Source organism: Mustela lutreola, chromosome 4 (genome assembly GCF_030435805.1).
Source record: "Mustela lutreola isolate mMusLut2 chromosome 4, mMusLut2.pri, whole genome shotgun sequence".
NCBI classification, from domain to species: Eukaryota; Metazoa; Chordata; class Mammalia; order Carnivora; family Mustelidae; genus Mustela; species Mustela lutreola.
The window spans coordinates 173,311,432-173,335,635 of record NC_081293.1 but is presented as its reverse complement, the minus strand read 5'-3'; the positions used below and the strand labels follow the sequence as shown (position 1 = coordinate 173,335,635).

Here is a 24,204-nt window from a genome sequence, read left to right as displayed (position 1 = left end):
GTCCTCCTCTCTCTCTCTCTGCCTGCCTCTCTGCCTGCTTGTAATCTCTGTCTGTCAAATAAATAAATTTAGAAATCTTTTTAAAAAAGAAAAAAGAACGAGGCACAGAGGCAGCTTTGTGACGGGGCCTGGCACATAAGTTACAGCAAATTTAATAAACAGGAAAAGGTGCCACTTCTTGAGGAAACTCAGTACTGTCTCTTTGACTTTTGGTGGAGAACTTTTGACTTGGTTCAGCAGGAGGAATGGAATTAAGTTGTTTTATGATTCTCATAAAATGTCATCTGATAAAAAACATCCTTAACTAGACACATTGGTGTCTCCTTTGTATGTAAGAGCCTATATCTCATTTAGCTGCGAATCGTAAACTATACCACCTGACGCGCCATGATGGGTAAATCCCTCCCTGTGCGCCGGCTGTAATTCATTATTCAGAACACATGTTCAAGAACAGGGGATATGCCCACGTTTGTTAACTGTGCATGGCAAATTGCAATTTGTACTGCCCATTTGTGAAACTCATTTCCCATTCCAGTTGTGGTGTGAAGTTCATGGCAAGGGTAGAAAAGTTCCTGAGTGTTTTCTCAGACTCTTTAGATGAAGGGAGGCTTAGGGTCAAGAGGCCAGAGGGACAACCAGGAATCTCAGAGAAGATGCCCCCTGCTCCCCTTATCTCTTTGGAGGTAATTTTAGTCCCAGCTTTAGCTGAACCCCAGGAGTCTCCACCGAAAGAAGAACACTGGGGAAGGAGAGGAACAGGGAATGTGAGCAGTGGCACCAAAGTGTCTCATTAGGATTAGGCAGGGTTCAACACTGCAGTTTTGATTTGACATAATGACTTTCCTGCCTCTGTTAATTCATGCTCAGTATATGGGAGACATTAGTGATCATTCTCAATGATTTTTTCTTAATAAATGATTTAAACCTACACTTGTTCCTTTAAGCAGTTCTTTGGTTCCCCAAATAGCCAGCAGATATTTACTTTGTCCCGTCTCTGTAGAAATTATAGTGCTAAGTGAATTGACAGAGTGTGAACAAGTCAGACTCCTTGTCCTCAGACAGCTGGTGATCTGGGAAAACTGACCTCGAAGAATTATTTACATACTTAACATTTAAATGATTGTGGCAATGGTCATGGAAGAAAGGCACAGGATGCTATGGAAATAGAAATAAAGAAATAAAGCAGGGGCTCAAGAAAGACTTTCTGGTGGTACAAGTGACTCTGGTCGATATCTGTAGATGAATATGGATAAACCAGGCAAAGAGCTGAGGGTGAAGAAAAAAAGATTTTGGTGCATCTAAATAGTTCACATACTAAAGCAATGCATTCTAGATTAATTAGATGTGTTACCATTCACATCAATGAAAAAGTCATGCAGCACCTTAATTTTTCTTTGCATAAGGATAGTTTAAGTAGATACGTTTCTGTATTAGAAGATTTTTGAGGAGAAGTGATATCCAGAGTAATAGTCACCTATTGTGTCCCCCGATGGGCAGATCTTTAGTTCCGGCTGTGAAATGGCTTCAATGTAGTCAGAGGAAATAGGCTGTAACCCACAGGTTTCCTCTGGGTGAATCAGCAAACCACAATCCTGCATTAAAATAGTAGAAATTAGCTGTAATGAACCTGACCTATAGTAATAAAATCTAAAAAAACAAGATTATTTTCTGTGCCAAATAACTTATGCAAATAACTTTTACCCTTCTCGTGGTTTTGACTTATCAACAGTTGTTTGTGCTAGAAGTAACTACCTGCCTTGAGCGATGAATATAAATTCTAATGACAATTTAGCCTTTATTTTGGCATTGATATTCATTACTGCATTAATACTGCCACTGGTATTATTATTGCTCTGCCATGTTTTAAAGAAATGGATGCAAGTTTTACCTTAAAAAATATACCTGTGTGTTGTTGACTCATTAAAAACAGACTGTAAGATAATATACCAAGTGAAAAAAACCATCAATGTGAAAAAAAAAAAGGGAAATATTTGAGGAGAATGTTAACAGATGAATTTCACTTCAAAGCACATTTACTACAGACATGGAATTAAATACATATATATATATATATATATATATATATATATTTTAAAGATTTTATTTATTTATTTGACAGAGAGAGATCACAAGCAGGCAGAGAGGCAGGCAGAGAGAGAGGAGGAAGCAGGCTCCCCACTGAGCAGAGAGTCCGATGCGGGGCTCGATCCCAGGACCCTGGGATCATGACCTGAGCCGAAGGCAGCGGCTTAACCCACTGAGCCACCCAGGCGCCACCAAATACATATATTTTATTCAAAACATGCTCACATGTTTAGAAAAGTAGGTACCATCTCACTGCAGTGAATATCATGATAGATGCACGTTCAGTACTAAGCGATGTTTTCTCTAGTCTGAGAGGCGCAGTGGAGAACAGCCGTTTAGCTCTCTGAAATCTCTCTTCCTTTTTCCTCTACTCAAGCAGGTCAGAGCTTTTCCTTCCTCTCACTTTTCCTTCCTCCCCCTTCCTCCCTGCCCCCCCATCCCTCCCTCTTCCCCTCTCCTCTCTCTCTCTCTCTCTCATGCACATCTGTGCTCTCTTTTTATGGAGGTAAAATCGGTACGTAACATTATACAAGTTTCAACTGTAAAACACGACACTTCAACAGGTGCACACTACCGAGTGATCTTCTAGCTTCTTCTTACCAGGTGTGGACTCCTGGGCCTGACCTGTGTCCCTCCATCCGACCTCGCCTCATTCCACCATCTCCCCGCTCTCCTCCGTCTATCACACTTTAGGGTGGGTAAAAATGGCTATTGTCTCTGCTGGGAATGCTTTCCTTTTAATTTGCCCTGGAGAGCATCCTTTTGTGTCTGAGGTCTCAGCAAGGCCTTCTTGAAACTCTGGCACGATTCTGTATCCCCACTCTCGTCCGTGTCATCCCTGCTTCTTTCCTTCATACCTCTCACCATTTCATGATAATTTGGAATTTGTGTCTTGTCCCCTAGACTGAACATGCCATGAGAGCAAATAATTATTCCACGCACACATATACCCAGTCCTTCCCAGAGAGTAGGCAAATATTTATTGAATGCATAAAAGATTAGATGTAATTGTTTCCCACTTCATATCATAAATTCAAATTAATAGAGAGAAATAATTGGCTTGACCTCTTCTTTGCTTGGTAACTCTGTCTCCAGTGAGCAGTTTCTAGTCACCTTCCCTCACCCTCTCTCACCTCCTCATACCCGACTCAGATGTCTGCATCTCGTAGGAGAAGATCCAGGATATTAAGGAACCAAAGGGAATAGGGATGATGTACAGACTTCAAGAAATCTTGATTCAGAATACATATTTCCATTTTTAAATTCACAACTGAAGCTGGGGTTTAGAATACGGATGAGAGATCAGTATTGTGATTTGAATTAAGGTGTTCATTATAAAAGAGAAATTAAAATAACACAAAGTTAATAATGTGAGGAGTTTTAGTCTGAATAAACATCAATGAGTGTGTGTGTGTATGTGTGTGTGTGAGATAACTATCTACACATTTATTTTTGGTACAGCCTGGACCTTTTTTAGGACTAGAGAAAATGACATTAAGCATCGGCGAGATTGCAAAAAATGTTTCTATCAAACATGAGGAAGGGCAATGAGAAATAGCATTATACACTAGTGATGGGATTGCAAATGGGCCCAGCTACTTTTGGAGGGGAGTTTATATTAAAATAAAAAACTCACAGACTCCATAGCCCTGAAGACAGACTTGTCAGAGTCTACTCTAGAGAAGCCCTCATGTAATGTCTAAGGATAGATCTAACATGGAGAGGTTTCCAAGACCCATGATAAAGAAACAAAAAAAAACCAAACCTAAAATGCTTCGTAACAGAACAACATATGCCATATGAAACACACCATGAACATGACACCAAATCACATACAGTCAAGCACTTTAGCTGTGCTCAGTGTATGAATAAAAAGATACCTTTTAGCGTACATAAATTGACATATATAGATACAGACAGATGATGATGATAGATTCATTCACACATGCAAATAATGTTGAAACATTTCTAAAACTCGGATTTGGATAAGCCTTTGGAAAACTGTTGCTTGTTTGGGGTCTCTCTGGCATGTGTGTATGTGTGCGTGTGTGTGCAGGGGCATATCCTAATATTCGCCAGGAGGGCATCAGAGTCCAGACCTCAGCTGACAGAGTCCTAGCTATTCCCTGTTGAAGCCCCACATGTGACTGACTTGTACCAGTCGATGAGAAAAATGTGCTGTTACATGTGCTGAGGGCAGGTCCCATGGGGGACCCACCTCAGTTACCAATGAGTGGGTGGGGGCTGTTTTGGGTAGGTTAGTCACAGGAGCTTTTCTGAGGTAACAACATCTGAATGGAGTAATGAGAAAAATCAGGGAATGAGAGTTGTAAGAATAAGAAATTGCTGGTCAAAGCCCACAAGATAAGGCCAGAAAAGGATTTATCTGACATCCCAAGTTAAAAAAAAAAAAAAGAGAAGAAAAGGGGAAAAAAGGTCATTTTTTAAAGAACTCATGTGTTGACAATCTACATTATAAAGGTCAAATCATGGGACCTCTCTTGAGATGGTACCTCCATGCTTATCTACTACAGACTCCTACTCAGAGGAAGAACAATTAATTCATAATGTGGTCCTAGGCAGTTTTGAATATAGCTTCAAAATGGACAAGTGTTAATACCTAGCAAATGCAAAGTTCTTGCTGAAATCACCAAGTGCCTAAGCTCAAGTGGCATTGTCCAGCTCATCGTCAGAAGGGCCTTCTTAATCTTGTGCTGAAACCTACATCTCATTTCTTCTAACTGGATCTTCTTAGCTGCAGCTTAGAAAAAAATTACTGTAATAATACAGAAGCTTGTTCTGATCCGACTTCAAAGTTTCTGAAACAAATGGTTGGAAATAGAGCATGACAATCTTCTCCAATGTCCACTGTTTGCACTTTCTGAATACCAGGGATCCCACATGTGAGCCCATGATAATAGCATAAACATAATGCAAAGAGCACAGGAAAGCAGCCTGAGAGTCACACTGGGTGACCATGCCTGCTCTGTGGAACCATGGCCTGTCTGTGTCTGAACTGTTACCTGGTGCGCTGTTCTTTCTACCTCAGATGGACTTCCCGTGGGCTGCTGTTCTGTGACTCTTGGTAGATCAGACCCGTTGGTTCTAACTGAACAGCCATGACTCTAGCACATTCTAAGATAGGACAGGAATCAAAGTGATATTGCAAAGGATAGACACAGCTGAAGGTAGGAGAGGGAGAGCGGATTTCAAGGTTAAAGAAATTTAGCCCTACCTCCTTTCTGTAGTTTAGGTCAAAGAAGATTCTATTGTATTCTGTGTTTTCTTTTGAAATTCTCCTTCACAGTTAATCTTTGTTTGCAGTTCATAAATCATAACCCTTTAAGTTAAACTCCTGGCTACTTTGGAAAACCAAGGCAGCCTGCGGAAGTGGACATTACTCATTTTCCAGCTGTAGCCAAACACTGTTACTCTTGAGGCTGAAAGAAACACAGCATCTGGCTAAATACAGACCCGAGTCTGGAGACTGGCAGATAGAGTTGGGGGAGTAAGGAGAAGAAAAGAGGCATCAGTATTGCTGGGTGGGCTCAGCGCACAGGTTATGAAATAGGAGAATGTTGGCATACACTGGAAAGAGCCCACTGCGTTGAGTCATATGTGTGAATTCAGTTCCAGCTTTGCCATGAACTGGGTCTATGATGCTGAGTAAGTCACCTGATCTCGTTTTCTCAACATAAAATAATGGAGGCTGGAGAGAAGAGAGGGGGAAACGCATTAGATGATCTCTTAAGTATGGCAGCAGACAATGTTGGTGCCTACACAATACCCATTCTTCTTCCTTCCTTTCTAACAGGAGGACCTTTGCTTGCTGTAGGTAGCAATATATCAGGATTAAAAAAAGAAGAAATTCAATTTCTCAGTCTTCTTTGTGGCCAGACATAGCCATGTGACATCCAAAAAAAAAAAAAAAAAAAGAGGAAAGAAAAGAAAGAAAAATTTGTTAGTGAAATAGGAAGTTGGCTGCGATTTCTAGAAAAGTTTTGCTTCCCTGATGTAAGCTTTGCCTCCTTGATGTGCATTTTTTTGGTCACTCTGTTTCTTGATTCCTTTTAGAATGTAGACGCGAGCCTGAAGGAGCAGCAGCCATGTTGTGACCATGAGAAAACTTGAGCTGAAATCTGGAAGAGCCCAGGGCATTGGTGCTGATGCAGAAATGCAGCTTCAGGTTGTCTAGCTCTGCACTTCTTGCTATGGAAGAAAAACTAATTCATACTTGGTCAAACCACTATGGAAATAAGAATATGCAGTCAAACTTCTTTTTTCCTCTAAGAGTTTGTGAAACCTGTTCTTCTCAGATGTATGAATCTTTCTGAGTAATGCCTTAGATATTAAAAGTGATTTCCCTACTAATAACAAATTTTAAACTATCTTAGAAGAAAACACCCATTAGCATCTCTCATCTTTCATCGCTGGGGTGATTAGAAATTTGTTCAGGTTTGAGGGGTACCTGGGTGGGTCAGTGAATTAAAACCTCTGCCTTCAGCTCAGGTCGTGATCCCAGTGACCTGGGATCGAGCCCCACATCAGGCTCTCTGCTCAGCAAGGAGCCTACTTCCCCCTCTCTCTCTGCCTGCCTCTCTGCCTACTTATGATCTCTCTGTCAAAATCTTTAAAAATAATTTGTTCAGGTTTGGGTATATTCAAGAAAATGAATGACAGCTCTTTAGGTCTTAAGTGTCATCTCTTGGAGCCTCAGAGTCTAGATACACAACAAAGGTGATATTTAGCAGAGTTGCTTAAAATGGCATTAACCTTGGAAAGCTCCACATTTAAAGTATATCGTTTTGCTGGAGATGTCACAAATTCCTGACCGGATTGCCATAGCTCTCACTAGAATACAGTAAGATAATTAGCAGGGATTTCCTTGTTCAGACTTGTGCAAAGTATATCTGTTTAGGATCTAATTTTAAAAATTGACCAACTTTTCATGAAGTGCTACAGTGACTAACAGAAGAACATGAAGGTGCCCCTGGTTTTGTCTACTGCCCTACGCATGAATTCATGATCACTATTTCTTGTTGCAAGTTTTTCTAGAAGCCTACTTAGTTCTTATAAAACAGTGTTTTGCCATAAAGGAATAGTAGTAAGGAATAGTCGTTCTAATTTTTAATGTGATATTGCCATATTTTTGGAGCCATGGACTATTTAATCTGGTAGGTGTCTTTAAATCTTACTTTCTGCACCCATGTAATCATTCCTTCAAATAATTGTCTCCCTCTCCTACTAAATAATGAAAAATGCCCCCCTCCGCCCAATTTAAAAATATACATTCACTCCCTATGGCACCCAACTCCTTCTGAGTCACCCATTTCTTCCTCTGTCCCTAGCCTGTTGCTATTTCCAGGAACTCAGTAGTGACTCTCAAACTGGACAATCCTGGCACAGTCCTAGGAGGCAGAGTCCCCTTCCATATCAAGACTGAACTTTTCTATAAGAAAAGTTTCTTATATAAAGTATAAAAAACGAGGTTCCTAAAGGATCCTAAATTTGTATGGAACCACAAAAGACCCCAGAGCAATTTTGAGAAAGAAGAACAAAGCGGGAGCTTCCTGATTTCAAACTACACTGCAAAGCTATCATAATCAAAACAGTATGATACTGGCAACAAAAACAAGCATATAGATCAATAGAATAGAACAGAGAGCCTCCCCAAGCCCCATGCAAAAATATACAATGGAGAAAATAAAGTCTCTTCAAAAAATGATGCTGGGAAAACTGGACAGCTATATGCAAAAGAATAAGACTGGAGAACTACCATACATTAAAATAAATTCAAAATGAATTAAAGGCTTGAATATAAGAAGTGAAACCACAAAACTCTTAGAAGAAAACATAGGTTAAAAAAAACCCTCTATGGTACTGGTCTTAGTAATATTTAATAAATTCAAAATGAATTAAAGACTTGAATATAAGATATGAAACCACAAAACTCTTAGAAGAAAACATTGGTTAAAAAAAAAAATCCTCTCGGATACGGGTCTTAGTAATATTTCTTTCTTTCTTTCTTTCTTTTTTTTTTTAATGATTTATTTATTTATTTATTTATTTGACAGACAGAGATCACAAGTAGGCAGAGAGGCAGGCAGAGAGAGAGGAGGAGGAAGCAGGCTCCCTGCTGAGCAGAGAGCCCGATATAGGGCTTGATCCCAGGACCCTGGGATCACAACCCAAGCTGAAAGCAGAGGCTTTAACCCACTGAGCCACCCGGGCGACCCTTAATAATATTTCTTGAGACCACTCTCCTCAGGAAAGGGCAACAAAAGCTAAAATAAACAAAAGGGATTACATCAAACTAAGAAGCTTTTGCACAGTGAAGAAAACTATCAAGAAAACAAAAATGCAACCTACTGAATGGGAGAAGATATCTTTAAATCATATAACCAATAAGGGGCTAATATCCAAAATATATGAAGAGCTCACACAACTTAATGTCAAAAAACCCCTTATAACCCAGTTAAAGAAATGGGCAGAGGACTTGAATGGACATGTTTCCAAAGATGACATAGAGATGGCCAAAAGCACATGAAAAGATGCTCGACATCACTAACCATCGATGAAATGCAAAAGAAAACCAACATGAAATATCACCTCACACCTCTCAGGTTGGCTATTATCAAAAAGACAAAAATAACAAGTCTTGGTGAGGATGTGGAGAAAAGGGAACCCTTGTGCACCATCGGTGTCAATGTAGACTGAGGCAGCCATTATGGAAAACACTGAGTTTCCTCAAAAAATTAGAAATAGAATTACCCGAAATCCAGCAATTCCACTTCTGGGTATTTGTCCAAAGAAAATGAAAACAGCAATCCAAAACAGATAAAAAGGTATATTTACCCCTGTGTTCATGGAGCTATTATATACACCAGCCAAGATATGAAAGAAACCTAAGTTGACAGAAGAATGGATAAAGAAGTGATATATACATAATGGATATTACTTGGCCATAAAAAAGAATGAGCTCTTACCATTTGCAACTACACAGGTGGACCTAGAGGATATTATGTTAAGTGAAATAAGTCATCAGAGAAAGACAAATACCGTATGATTTCATTTACACATGAAAACTAAAAGCCAAAACTAGTGAACAAATGAAACAAAGCAAAAATAGGCAGTAACAGGAAAAAATTACTGGGAGACAGATGAAAAAGGTGAAGGGGATTGATTCAGAGGTCCAAGTTTTCAGTTAAACAATAAATGTCATGGAGATATAATGCATGCTTATGATATTGCAATAATTTTGTAAGGTGACAGTAACCAGTCTTGTCATGGAGATCATTTGTAATGTATAAAAAGATTGGATCACTGTGATGTATCCCTTCTACTAATAAGATACTGTACATCAGTTATATTTCATTTTAAAAAAGAAAGAAAAGGAGTTAATTTCTCAGAGGAGCTAATTTCACTGTCTTGCTCCAAAAGTAATGAAGTATATTTTGTCTTCGCAGTGTCTCTAAATTTAACAACTGCTTTCCTTGTATTGTAGTTAGGAAGACATAAAATATTGAGTAGCTCTTATAGGATTCATATTATTAGATACCCAGTGAACATTCGTAGGAAATTAGCTGAGGTATACATTAGCAATAAATAATTACAGCATAATCCATTTGATATCATTCTTTACATACCACACTGATCTTTGAAATCAGTGAAAAGACTGAACTTTTTCATTAAGAAAAGAGTGTAATGAATATAAATTCATATGAAAGGAGATTTATATCCTTTATGGAAGGCACTTTGGAAATATCTTGTGAATATAATTATACTCCAAAGACGTCATCCCATAGATATACTTCATAAAGTCTGCAAGGAAATTTACTGGAGTTATTTGTATAACAACAGAAAACTTGACACATTCCAAGCGTTCATCAATAGGAACTGATTAAATAACACCCACTTAATGGAATATGTTATAATTGTTAGAAAAGAAGGATGCAGAGTGAAGATATGGAGAGATATATAAGCTACATTATTAAGAGCAATAAAGCAAGTCGCAGGAGATTATGTAGACCAGGATCTCATTTAAGAAAAATAAAATGTTAGATATTACATCTGTTTGACTGTGCCTACATAATTACTGTAATGATGACCAAGAAACCCTGAACAGTGGCTCTATTAGAAGATTAAGAATGGTAGGCCAGGGGTGCCTGGGTGGCTCACTGGCTTAAAGTCTCTGTCTTTGGCTCAGGTCACGATCCCAGGATTGAACACCACAGCAGGCTGGAAAAGCCTGCTTCCCCATCTTTCTCTCTGCCTGCCTCTCTGCCTACTTGTGATCTCGGTCTGTCAAATAAATAAATAAACTCTGGAAAAAAAAAAAAAAACTAAAAAAAAAAAAGAATGGGCGACCAGACATGAGGAAGCAAAAACGAACTAAACTTCTGTTTTTAAAGATCACGCCATTGGTATGGATCATTATTATATTTTTAAAAATACATATATAAGTAAAAAAAATAATATTTAAAATGGAAAAGTAAATGAAAAGAAAGTCAGAAAAACACTGTTACCTCCTTTAAAGGTATATTTATTTTCCGTGACTGCCATAATACATTACCACCAACTGCATAGCTAAGAATGACAGAAATGTATTGTCTCACATTCTGGAGGCCACAAGTCCAAAATCAAGATGTTGGCCCATTTGGTTCCTTCTAAGGGCTGTGAAGGAGTATGGACCTGCACAGTCACTTAATAGTGTCTTCTGTTCCCCGCGTTTGTAGTTTATCAGTGGAAGCACAATTAAAAGGGAACTGAGTAAATATTCCAGGTAGATGGATGAGCACCTGAAACATTCTGGAGCTGAGCGCAAACATGGCCCCTCAAGGTCAGAGTGGGTGGTGTTCTGGAGCTGAGCGCAAACATGGCCCCTCAAGGTCAGAGTGGGTGGTATTTGAGGACGGAGATAGGAAGTGGGTAGGAATCAGTAAAATTATTTTGGAATCATGATTTTCATCCTTGGCTCATTCTAATGACACAAATATTAGAATGGTGACAATTAATTATCTTCTTCAGTGTTGTTCTGTTTAAAAATCGTTAACAGAGAATTCCCTTTTATAAAACTTCAAAAAATTTTCACTAAGTAGATGCCCTTTTAAGAAATAGTACAAAAGTAAATATTTTTGCTGAGGAGGAGGAGACATTTTAACTTTTATTTCACATTGCTCCAATAAACATTTGCAGTGAATAAGCTTCACCTATACAATAGTCTCTCTTTACATTTTAATGAAAATGAGTAACTAGCCAGATTATTCTACTTTGTGTGGAAGGGATCTCTAAGAACATTGCTTTAGAAGTTGATGTTCCTGTTTTAGTGAGAGTTTATCAATAAGTTTTTAATTTTAATGTTTTTTAAGGAATAGTGGAACTTGGTGTCAGGCAGCAGAATTATAAATGCGGCTTGATTGGCTATTTGTGTTTGGTGTTCATAGTCTTATGCGGAACACATTAGGACCCATGTAGAAATGAGCCATCAAAACGATAACACAATTGTGTGTTTCTTTCCTTAAACATCAGCTGAAAAGTGGCCGTATGTTACACTACCTGAGAATATTAAGCTGGTCCCCAGTGAACTCAGGAAAAGGGGAAATTGAAACAAATTATAAACAGATGAATTAGTTCCACTCAATTAAATTTATTAATATGACATCAATATTTGGAATACTTCTATATATTTCTCATGCATTCCAAATCCCTGAACTAATATGCAATTTTCTCTCTTCTTCTTTTTTTTTTTTTTTAAACCTAGATGGCCTCTAAATTAACTAGGATGGGGCCAGCATGATCCTGCTTGCTGGAGTCCATTTTGAAAGGCATCCTGTATTCTCAGTTTAGAAGTGCATGTGAATGTCTGGGTTTGTGGACTTGGGTCTGGAAATCTAGCGAGCTGGAGCCTCTGAAGGGACTGAGGCTTCCCACTTCCGGTGAGCTGGGAACTCCAAGGAAAGCAGCCTTTGTTGTGGTCTTTCAGCACTTTTGGTTTTGGGTCCAGATGGAATCCAGAGGGTAGATGTGAATGCAAATGAAAAGAAAGCATGAATTTATAGGTTGGGTATGTGAAAAAGTTCAGTTCTTCTTTTTTTTTTTTTTAGATTTTATTTTTTTTTTCGGTATTCCAAAATTCATTGTTTGCACACCACACCCAGTGTTCCATGCAACATGTGCCCTCCTTAATACCCACCACCAGACTCTTCCAAACCCCCACACCCCCCTCCCCACCCAAACCCTCAGTTCAGTTCTTTTTGATTTGTGAACAAAGGAGTGTGGAATTGGAACTGAGTCATGACCGTAGGGTCTCTCAGGCTCCGAAGCATCTGGATCAGTTTGGGAAATGACAGAACAACAACATCAACAACAACTAGAAAAGGTTATTTCATATTCTTAAAGGAGCAAACCTATTATCTGTAGACTGAAGTGGGAAAAGGAGCGAGCAGAAGGAGTCAACAGGCCACAGAGATATTTGCAAAGACAACTTTTAACTGATGTTTACTTATCAGCAGTGGTGACACCAAACAGAACAAACATTTGCACACATATTACGTAGCAAGCAGATCTTCCCAGGAAATATTGATCCCTCATAGGGAATAGAATGGATAGATTTCAGCATGGACTGTGCCACGGGTCAAGAGTCCACTAACAGACCGTACGAGGTTGTGATCCTTCAGAATTTAGCTTTGGTAGGGAATCTTCTCAGTGGACCAAAGAGAGTTGCCTATTTTCATCCAACGTGCAATTACATTAGTTTGGGTCACCTCGTGGGTGTTTCCTGCCTACATGCATCTTGGAGACTGCTACACAAACACACTACAGCCACACACATACACACCAGGGACCCACACACAGTGATGCTTAGAACTGGAGAATTTTCAAACTTAAAGGGAACTGTGCTACACTACAAAAGAATTCGCTCCTTAAATGTCTTAAGTTGTAAATTCTACTACTTTTGAGGCTTTAATAGTAATTACTGAGCCCTAATGGTATTTTTAAGGATCACCCACTAATCAGCTTCCTGCACATCCACAGTTAAGCTCAAAGAATGCTGAATGTGGCTACATTCTGTTTAGAAGGACATGTTGATGCATTCAAAGCCCAACATCCAAGCTACTGTGGCATTGTAAGATCTAAAGTTAATACTAATTTTTAGTTTAAACGTATCCTAACAATGCAAATATTAGACACTATGAAATGGATTGTGCTATGGCAGGACGGCCCTCCCTGTGTGGTTTTATATGTTTAGACATGTTAATTAGACTTTTAAAAATACTCTAGGAGCAGTCTCAAGGTCACCCCTCCTAAGATATAACACAGAGAAAAATGTAACTCCACAGTGCAGAAATCCAGCCAACACTATCCTCATTAAGTGAACGAGAGAAACACATTCCTTCTGCAGAATTTTTGCCACAAATGTGTAAGTTCATCTAATCAGAGAAAACATATGATCCAAATTGAGAGGCATTCTTCCAAATAACTGACCTGTGTTCTCCAAAAGAGTCATAGTCCTGAGAAACAAGGAAAGACTGTGGAATTGTCACAGATTTGAGGAGACTAAGGCACATGATAACTAAAAGCAATCTGGGGTCCTGGAACAGAAAAAGAAAATTACTGGAAAAACTAGTGAAACCCATACAAGGTGTTTGGTTAAGCAACTATATTGTACCAATATTAATTTCTTAGGGTTGAGAGTATTGATAAAGTGCCATGGTCATGTGAAATGTTAGTATTAGGAGATGCTAGATGAAGGGCATTTGGGAACTTTCTGTAATTGTAGAATTAATTTTATAACTTGAAATACAGTCTAATACAATTTGATAGTCTTATTGTAGGGTATTCTTGAAGGGTAAATATACATTAACGGTAGAAGAAGGTTCTAATCATTAAAATGCTTTCAACCATTTGGTTGAAGTGTCCTATTACACAGTAAAAGCTCTGCATAGTCATGTGTTATTGGCACCCATGGATATCCCATGGCAGAAATTGTAATCTACAATCATTTTGCTCTCAAAAATTGTTACAATTGTGGGAGGACAGTCTATAGGCTGAAGCAGAAGTAAGGAGCACCTACTGGATTTATGGACTAACTCCTGAGGGGACACCAACCTTCTGGTGAGCTGACAAGGAGAACGAGAAATGGGCTTTGGAGAGGACCTGCGTTATGTCAAGGACTGGGGTCGGTACTTCCAAGCACGAGTGCCCCGAATCTTTACAACTGTTTGACCATTCACTCGGTAGATGAGGACATCAAGATTTGTAGAGCTTAGGGAAGCTTTCCTGAAGTCAAACAAGCTAATAAGTTGAGTAGCTAGAGTTTGAATCCTGGGTCTAAGTTTAAACCCATGCTTCATAGACTGAAAAATGAAACAAAATAAAGCAAAACACACCACAGTAAGAAATGAAGATTGTGTTTATGAAACATTTCCAGACCAATTAACTCTTCATCAGGGAAGACTCTTTTTTCATGGCCGCAGATGGCATCTCTAAACATAACCAGCTGCACTTTAAAATGCTTACAGTTGGTCAAAATGGGACTAAGCAAGAATGTGAATGATTCAGGTCAAATCTATTCCCTCTGATGGAAAAAAGCCTCAGAGTAACTTTTCAGTTCATGCTTGGTCACTCTGATATATATATCTCTATATATGTCTATATATGTCTATATAGAGATATATATATATTTTAAATTTACTTTTGAATAACAGTATATCGGGAAGTTACTTATTAACTAAAGACTTAAAATTAATTCCCATGGTAGACAATAAACAGTTATTTATATATTATGGCCTATCATCAAGGAAAATATTTGTTATAATATGATTTTCCAAATCATCAGGACTCCTATGTCATGTGTTTTTAGTGCTCCAAAGACATTTAGGCTTTATGACATTCATTTGCTTGTTTGTTTGTTTGTTTGTTTTTTCCAAAGCGAATTCCTTTAGCAGACATTTGTTGAGCATCTCCATGAGCCAGCCACAGAGACGGCCCTCATGGAGCTCTAGCAGAGAAAGCAGATATGTAAACACACGATGGCTGTGGAAAGTGCTAACGGCTGTAATAAATATTGTTCTGGATACAGGGCTGGCATGAAGGAACATGATCAACCCTGCTCTGCAAAGAAGATTTCAACTTGAAGTATACTCAGAGTTCACCAGGCAGATGGGGGCAGGTGGGCTTTCCAAGCATCAGACACCAGGGAGTCAGGGGCAAGGCGGGAAAAGCCGCTGATTCTCTCCAGTGCTAAGGTCTACCAAGGAGTGAGCGCCCTTTGTATCTGAAAGCTAACTCCACCTGGATTTAGAAATGGCAAATTTTTCTTCCCTTCTATGACTGTTAGCTTGAGTTTCAGTCCTTAGGCATAAAATATACAAGACAGTCTAGAACACACGGAAAAATAGATTTTGAGTACTTGTGTTCAGGGACCATGTAAATCATATGGTGGCAGTTGCAAAACTTTGAAGCTGTGTTTTCACCATGCAACCCGGACACACCAGCACAAGCTTTGTTATTGCCAGTTATCGGCAAGTATGCCCAGTGAAAAGCTGGCATTTTCCTGTGGAAAATATGCTATCTTCTTTGGCATGCAATGCAGAATTGTGTTGCCCATTTTCATGGAGGAAATCAGGACTACGGGACTCCCACTTCCAAGAGAAGGTGTCCTGGAGAAATTTCAAGATAGAAGATTGTGCTTTAGCTTGTCTAAAACTTCCCATGGGTTTCAGATTAGCTCATTATTTCCTGAACTTGGATGTTGTTGCCGTGATTTGATCATTTCTGGTAAGAGGTTGTCACAACTCACTGTGTGGGATGAAATGACTCTTTCATTTGAAGCCAACTGTGAGTCCTTATAGATCACATATCTCGAAGTCTATACCACTTCAGCCTCAAAAGGCTGCTGCTATCCATCTGCCTCAGGTTGCCTCTCTCCACCCAGGGAAAACCACTGGCTCTTCCCTCCTTGGACACAGGCTTCGTGGATTTGTGCAGTGGTCTTCTGCCACTGCTTCTCCATAATCCACAATCACATGGCATCTGAAGATGATTGCCAGAATATGTTACTTCTCTGCATTAATCCACAGCTGTTCAGGGATCCTGTTGTCACCAATCAGATATGCTTGCCTGGCATCGCAGAGCCAAGTTATAGCTCACATTGCTTTTAAAGTCGGAGGCCTGGCTTGGTTCTAGAACTCGGCAGTTGTTACCCTGCTCAGATCTTTGTTGCTCCTCAGTGTTTTATCTAAAGGCCAACTGTGTCTTAAGGGTCCACTGAATTGGCTAACTTTGACAGGTTACAACCAAAAGGGACAAAGCATTAGACAATGTTAATTCCCACTGAGTCCTCTTTCCTTATGCCGGGTGTTCCTTGTAGTTGGAGCTGTGTATATAACTCTAGGTTTTTTTGTTTGTTTGTTTGTTTTTTTGTTTTTTTTTTTTGCCTTTATTCATTATCATTTTATTTTATATGAAAGACTGAAAATATAAGTTGGCTTTCACAACTTCGTTCTTCTGTGTTGTGTAGTCCCCTTTTTAAAATATGTAAATATTTTGGATTTAGGAGTAGAGCCCCCTAAATTCTTGTGTAAAGACATTTCTATATCTGTTTGCCATCTATTAATCTTATATGATTCTTTTTTTTTTTAATTTTTTATTTTTTATAAACATATATTTTTTATATACATATATTTTTATCCCCAGGTCTGTGAATCACCAGGTTTACACACTTCACAGCACTCACCAAATCACATACCCTCCCCAATGTCCATAATCCCACCCCCTTCTCCCCAACCCCCTCCCCCCGGCAACCCTCAGTTTGTTTTGTGAGATTAAGAGTCACTTATGGTTTGTCTCCCTCCCAATCCCATCTTGTTTCATTTATTCTTCTACCCACTTAAGCCTCCATGTTGCATCACCACTTCCTCATATCAGGGAGATCATATGATAGTTGTCTTTCTCTGCTTGACTTATTTCGCTAAGCATGATACGCTCTAGTTCCATCCACGTTGTTGCAAATGGCAAGATTTCATTTCTTTTGATGGCTGCATAGTATTCCATTGTGTATATATACCACATCTTCTTGATCCATTCATCTGTTGATGGACATCTAGGTTCTTTCCATAGTTTGGCTATTGTGGACATTGCTGCTATAAACATTCGGGTGCATGTGTCCCTTTGGATCACTACATTTGTATCTTTAGGGTAAATACCCAATAGTGCAATTGCTGGGTCATAGGGCAGTTCTATTTTCAACATTTTGAGGAACCTCCATGCTGTTTTCCAGAGTGGCTGCACCAGCTTGCATTCCCACCAACAGTGTAGGAGGGTTCCCCTTTCTCCGCATCCTCGCCAGCATCTGTCATTTCCTGACTTGTTGATTTTAGCCATTCTGACTGGTGTGAGGTGATATCTCATTGTGGTTTTGATTTGTATTTCCCTGATGCCGAGTGATATGGAGCACTTTTTCATGTGTCTGTTCGCCATCTGGATGTCTTCTTTGCAGAAATGTCTGTTCATGTCTTCTGCCCATTTCTTGATTGGATTATTTGTTCTTTGGGTGTTGAGTTTGCTAAGTTCTTTATAGATTCTGGACACTAGTCCTTTATCTGATATGTCGTTTGCAAATATCTTCTCCCATTCTGTCAGTTGTCTTTTGATTTTGTTAACTGTTTCCTTTGCTGTGCAAAAGCTTTTGATCTTGATGAAATCCCAGTAGTTCATTTTTTCCCTTGCTTCCCTTGCCTTTTGCGTTGTTCCTAGGAAGATGTTGCTGCGGCAGAGGTCGAAGAGGTTGCTGCCCGTGTTCTCCTCAAGGATTTTGATGGATTCCTTTCGTACATTGAGGTCCTTCATCCATTTTGAGTCTATTTTTGTGTGTGGTGTAAGGAAATGGTCCAATTTTATTTTTCTGCATGTGGCTGTCCAATTTTCCCAGCACCATTTATTGAAAAGGCTGTCTTTTTTCCATTGGACATTCTTTCCTGCTTTGTCGAAGATTAGTTGACCATAGAGTTGAGGGTCTATTTCTGGGCTCTCTATTCTGTTCCATTGATCTATGTGTCTGTTTTTGTGCCAGTACCATGCTGTCTTGATGATGACAGCTTTGTAATAGAGCTTGAAGTCCGGAATTGTGATGCCACCAACGTTGGCTTTCTTTTTCAATATCCCTTTGGCTATTCGAGGTCTTTTCTGGTTCCATATAAATTTTAGAATTATTTGTTCCATTTCTTTGAAAAAGATGGATGGTACTTTGATAGGAATTGCATTAAATGTGTAGATTGCTTTAGGTAGCATAGACATTTTCACAATATTTATTCTTCCAATCCAGGAGCATGGAACATTTTTCCATTTCTTTGTGTCTTCCTCAATTTCTTTCATGAGTACTTTATAGTTTTCTGAGTATAGATTCTGTGTCTCTTTGGTTAGGTTTATTCCTAGGTATCTTATGGTTTTGGATGCAATTGTAAATGGGATTGACTCCTTAATATCTCTTTCTTCTGTCTTGCTGTTGGTGTAGAGAAATGCAACTGATTTCTGTGCATTGATTTTATATCCTGACACTTTACTGAATTCCTGTATAAGTTCTAGCAGTTTTGGAGTGGAGTCTTTTGGGTTTTCCACATATAGTATCATATCATCTGCGAAGAGTGATAATTTGACTTCTTCTTTGCCGATTTGGATGCCTTTAATTTCCTTTTGTTGTCTGATTGCTGAGGCTAGGACCTCTAGTACGATGTTGAATAGCAGTGGTGATAATGGACATCCCTGCCGTGTTCCTGACCTTAGCGGAAAAGCTTTCAGTTTTTCTCCATTGAGAATGATATTTGCGGTGGGTTTTTCATAGATGGCTTTGATGATATTGAGGTATGTGCCCTCTATCCCTACACTTTGAAGAGTTTTGATCAGGAAGGGATGTTGTACTTTGTCAAATGCTTTTTCAGCATCTATTGAGAGTATCATATGGTTCTTGTTCTTACTTTTATTGATGTGTTGTATCACATTGACTGATTTGCGGATGTTGAACCAACCTTGCAGCCCTGGAATAAATCCCACTTGGTCGTGGTGAATAATCTTTTTAATGTACTGTTGAATCCGATTGGCTAGTATTTTGTTGAGTATTTTTGCATCTGTGTTCATCAAGGATATCGGTCTATAGCTCTCTTTTTTGGTGGGATCCTTGTCTGGTTTTGGGATCAAGGTGATGCTGGCCTCATAAAATGAGTTTGGAAGTTTTCCTTCCATTTCTATTTTTTGGAACAGTTTCAGGAGAATAGGAATTAGTTCTTCTTTAAATGTTTGGTAGAATTCCCCCGGGAAGCCGTCTGGCCCTGGGCTTTTGTTTGTTTGGAGATTTTTAATGACTGTTTCAATCTCCTTACTGGTTATGGGTCTGTTCAGGCTTTCTATTTCTTCATGGTTCAGTTGTGGTAGTTTATATGTTTCTAGGAATGCATCCATTTCTTCCAGATTGTCAAATTTATTGCCGTAGAGTTGCTCATAGTATGTTCTTATAATAGTTTGTATTTCCTTGGTGTTAGTTGTGATCTCTCCTCTTTCATTCATGATTTTATTTATTTGGGTCCTTTCTCTTTTCTTTTTGATAAGTCGGGCCAGGGGTTTATCAATTTTATTAATTCTTTCAAAGAACCAGCTCCTAGTTTCGTTGATTTGTTCTATTGTTTTTTTGGTTTCTATTTCATTGATTTCTGCTCTGATCTTTATGATTTCTCTTCTCCTGCTGGGCTTAGGGTTTCTTTCTTGTTCTTTCTCTAGCTCCTTTAGGTGTAGGGTTAGGTTGTGTACCTGAGACCTTTCTTGTTTCTTGAGAAAGGCTTGTACCGCTATATATTTTCCTCTCAGGACTGCCTTTGTTGTGTCCCACAGATTTTGAACCGTTGTATTTTCATTATCATTTGTTTCCATGATTTTTTTCAATTCTTCTTTAATTTCCCGGTTGACCCATTCATTCTTTAGAAGGATACTCTTTAGTCTCCATGTATTTGGGTTCTTTCCAAACTTCCTTTTGTGGTTGAGTTCTAGCTTTAGAGCATTGTGGTCTGAAAATATGCAGGGAATGATCCCAATCTTTTGATACCGGTTGAGTCCTGATTTAGGACCGAGGATGTGATCTATTCTGGAGAATGTTCCATGTGCACTAGAGAAGAATGTGTATTCTGTTGCTTTGGGATGAAATATTCTGAATATATCTGTGATGTCCATCTGGTCCAGTGTGTCATTTAAGGCCTTTATTTCCTTCCTGATCTTTTGCTTGGATGACCTGTCCATTTCAGTGAGGGGAGTGTTAAAGTCCCCTACTATTATTGTATTGTTGTTGATGTGTTTCTTTGATTTTGTTATTAATTGGTTTATATAGTTGGCTGCTCCCACGTTGGGGGCATAGATATTTAAAATTGTTAAATCTTCTTGTTGGACAGACCCTTTGAGTATGATATAGTGTCCTTCCTCATCTCTTATTACAGTCTTTGGCTTAAAATCTAATTGATCTGATATAAGGATTGCCACTCCTGCTTTCTTCTGATGTCCATTAGCATGGTAAATTCTTTTCCACCCCCTCACTTTAAATCTGGAGGTGTCTTCGGGCTTAAAATGTGTTTCTTGGAGGCAACATATAGATGGGTTTTGTTTTTTTATCCATTCTGATACCCTGTGTCTTTTGACAGGGGCATTTAGCCCATTCACATTCAGGGTAACTATTGAGAGATATGAATTTAGTGCCATTGTATTGCCTGTAAGGTGACTGTTACTGTATATGGTCTCTGTTCCTTTCTGATCTACCACTTGTAGGCTCTCTCTTTGCTTAGAGGACCCCTTTCAATATTTCCTGTAGAGCTGGTTTGGTATTTGCAAATTCTTTCAGTTGTTGTTTGTCCTGGAAGCTTTTAATCTCTCCTTCTATTTTCAATGATAGCCTAGCTGGATATAGTATTCTTGGCTGCATGTTTTTCTCGTTTAGTGCTCTGAAAATATCATGCCAGCTCTTTCTGGCCTGCCAGGTCTCTGTGGATAAGTCAGCTGCCAATCTAATATTTTTACCATTGTATGTTACAGACTTCTTTTCCCGGGCTGCTTTCAGGATTTTCTCTTTGTCATTGAGACTTGTAAATTTTACTATTAGGTGACGGGGTGTGGGCCTATTCTTATTGATTTTGAGGGGCATTCTCTGAACCTCCTGAATTTTGATGCTCGTTCCCTTTGCCATATTGGGGAAATTCTCCCCAATAATTCTCTCCAGTATACCTTCTGCTCCCCTCTCACTTTCTTCTTCTTCTGGAATCCCAATTATTCTAATGTTGTTTCGTCTTATGGTGTCACTTATTTCTCGAATTCTCCCCTCGTGGTCCAGTAGCTGTTTGTCCCTCTTTTGATCAGCTTCTTTATTCTCTGTCATTTGGTCTTCTATATCACTAATTCTTTCTTCTGCCTCATTTATCCTAGCAGTGAGAGCCTCCATTTTTGATTGCACCTCATTAATAGCTTTTTTGATTTCAACTTGGTTAGATTTTAGTTCTTTTATTTCTCCAGAAAGGGCTTTTATATCTCTCGAGAGGGTTTCTCTAATATCTTCCATGCCTTTTTCGAGCCCGGCTAGAACCTTGAGAATTGTCATTCTGAACTCTAGATCTGACATATTACCGATGTCTGTATTGATTAGGTCCCTAGCCTTCGGTACTGCCTCTTGTTCTTTTTTTTGTGGTGAATTTTTACGTCTTGTCATTTTGTCCAGATAAGAGTAAATGAAGGGGCAAGTAAAATACTAAAAGGGTGGCAACAACCCCAGGAAAATATGCTTTAGCCAAATTAGAAGAGATCCAAAATCGTGAGTGGGGAGAAAGGGGATAAAAAGAGGTTCAAAAAGGAAGAAAGAAAAAAGAAAAAAAAAAAAAAGAAAAGAAAAGAAAAGAATTTTTTTTAAAAAAGAAAACACCTAAGAAAAATGTAAAAAAAAATATATATATATTAGATAAACTAATAAAAAATCGTTAAAAAAGAAAAAGGTAACAGTTAAAAAAAAAAATTTTACCCGAAGGCGAGAAAAAAAAAAAATGAAAAAGAAAAAATTAAATTAACTGCAAGACTAAAAAAAATCACAGGAAAAAAGCCATGAGTTCCGTGCTTGGCTTTCTCCTCCTCTGGAATTCTGCTGCTCTCCTTGGTATTGAAACCGCACTCCTTGGTAGGTGAACTTGGTCTCGGCTGGATTTCTTGTTGATCTTCTGGGGGAGGGGCCTGTTGTAGTGATTCTCAAGTGTCTTTGCCCCAGGCGGAATTACACCGCCCTTACCCGGGGCCGGGGTGAGTAATCCGCTCGGGTTTGCTTTCAGGAGCTTTTGTTCCCTGAGCGCTTTCCGTAGAGTTCCAGAGGACGGGAATACAAATGGCGGCCTCCTGGTCTCCGGCCCGGAGGAGCCGAGAGCCCAGGGCCCCACTCCTCAGTGCGCCCTCAGAGAACAGCGCCCAGTTACTCCCGTCTGCCTGACCTCCGGCCGCGCTCCGAGCTCACCGAGCCTGCGACCGGTTCAAGGTAACACGGAGCTGCGAGCTTACTGTCGGCTCTGTCTCTGTAGCCGGCTTTCCCGTTCCAATACCCGCAAGCTCTGCGACACTCAGACACCCCCGATCCTTCTGTGACCCTGCGGGACCTGAGGCCACGCTGACCCCGCGTGGGCTTCGCCCCGGTTTAGCCTCTGGAGCGATGTCTCTCAGCGGAACAGACTTTTAAAAGTCCTGATTTTGTGCACCGTTGCTCCGCCGCTTGCCGGGAGCCGGCCCCTCCCCCCGGGGTCTATCTTCCCGTCGCTTTGGATTCACTTCTCCGCCGGTCCTACCTTTCAGAAAGTGGTTGTTTTTCTGTTTCCAGAATTGCTGTTCTTCTTCTCTTCGATCTGCCGATGGATTTTCAGGTGTTTGCAATCTTTAGATAAGCTATCTAGCTGATCTCCGGCTAGCTGAAGCAGTCTCAGCTTGCTACTTCTCCGCCATCTTGACTCCTCCCCCCTAACTCTAGGTTTTAATGGTGAATGCTGATAGTTGGAGAAAAAATAATATGTAAGAGGATAAATTGTTCAAAAGATTGGCCATTTTTTTAATCATTCCCTATGGTGTTTCATAAAGTTTCAAAATCCTATTTCAATTGTACTTTAAAGATTTTTTTTGAAATAAAAATGATATAATGATTCAAAGAAGGGCTTATAGGTTCCCCAAAGTATGTTCCATGAAATATAGGTCTTTTGGAAGTCACTTTGTAGGTGTAAAGTCAAAGAGAATGGTGTAGACCAATGAACCTAACTTTTGGCAAAAAAGTTTTAAATGGTTTTTGCCTATTTTTATTGTTAGCAGTAAGTCATTCTGTCAACATTTCTTTTTTCTAATTTAATAAAGCTATTTCTTAAAATATGGTTAACAAGTTGTCATTGTTTATACTGGTGATAATTCAGCACTTTTACATTTTTATTTCCTAAGGAGAAATAAAACATTTTTGATGAAATCTCTTTGACTATCTATTAAAGAACCTATGACCAGAAGAGTCTTTATAAGTCAGCTGCTCTGATGACTAGTTAGTGTTGAAAACACTGAACTAAGAAATCATGTGGGATCATTTGTTCTATCATGTGCTCATGAGTGAAAAACTCATATGTGGCAGCTAAGATCAAAACAAAAAAAAATGTCACAAAGCTATATGGAAACAATTGACATCCATTTACTATTCTTTTTAAAATTATAAACAAAAGAAATATTCTCTGATGACAGACATCTGTCTGGCATCACTAAGAAATCATTCCTGGGAACGGATAAGTTCTTGAGCTAGCTCTAAGTTTTCCTTTTTCAGTAAGTCACCAATTATGCACGTGATATGATTCATATTCTATGAATATGCCAATTTCTTTGTTAATTTATAGCAACCCTCCTGAGTGTCAATAACAAAAGTCATTATGTGGATGGTACACCATGCTATTAAATTTAATTTTTTAAATGGGATTCCTTTTCTGAAAAATATTAACCATATTTCATGTGCTACCTCAGATGCTGTCCATTATTATGCCCCGGAAATTGGTTTATATATATTGGAGTTCTCCTATGAAGTTCACTTCATTGCGGGGTGCC

The 24,204-nt window shown here is 39.1% G+C and overlaps 1 protein-coding gene across 3 annotated transcripts in view; it reads right to left on the bottom strand.

Annotated features, from left to right (window-relative positions):
• The window catches only part of CPED1 (cadherin like and PC-esterase domain containing 1), a 277,556-nt gene that overhangs the window by 38,838 nt on the left and 214,514 nt on the right, over positions 1–24,204 (bottom strand). For all 3 annotated transcript variants that reach the window (XM_059171684.1, XM_059171686.1, XM_059171685.1), the window contains exon 16: positions 1,475–1,592. In XM_059171684.1, coding sequence (XP_059027667.1) covers positions 1,475–1,592 — 118 coding nt within the window. The remainder of the gene's footprint in view (positions 1–1,474; positions 1,593–24,204) is intronic.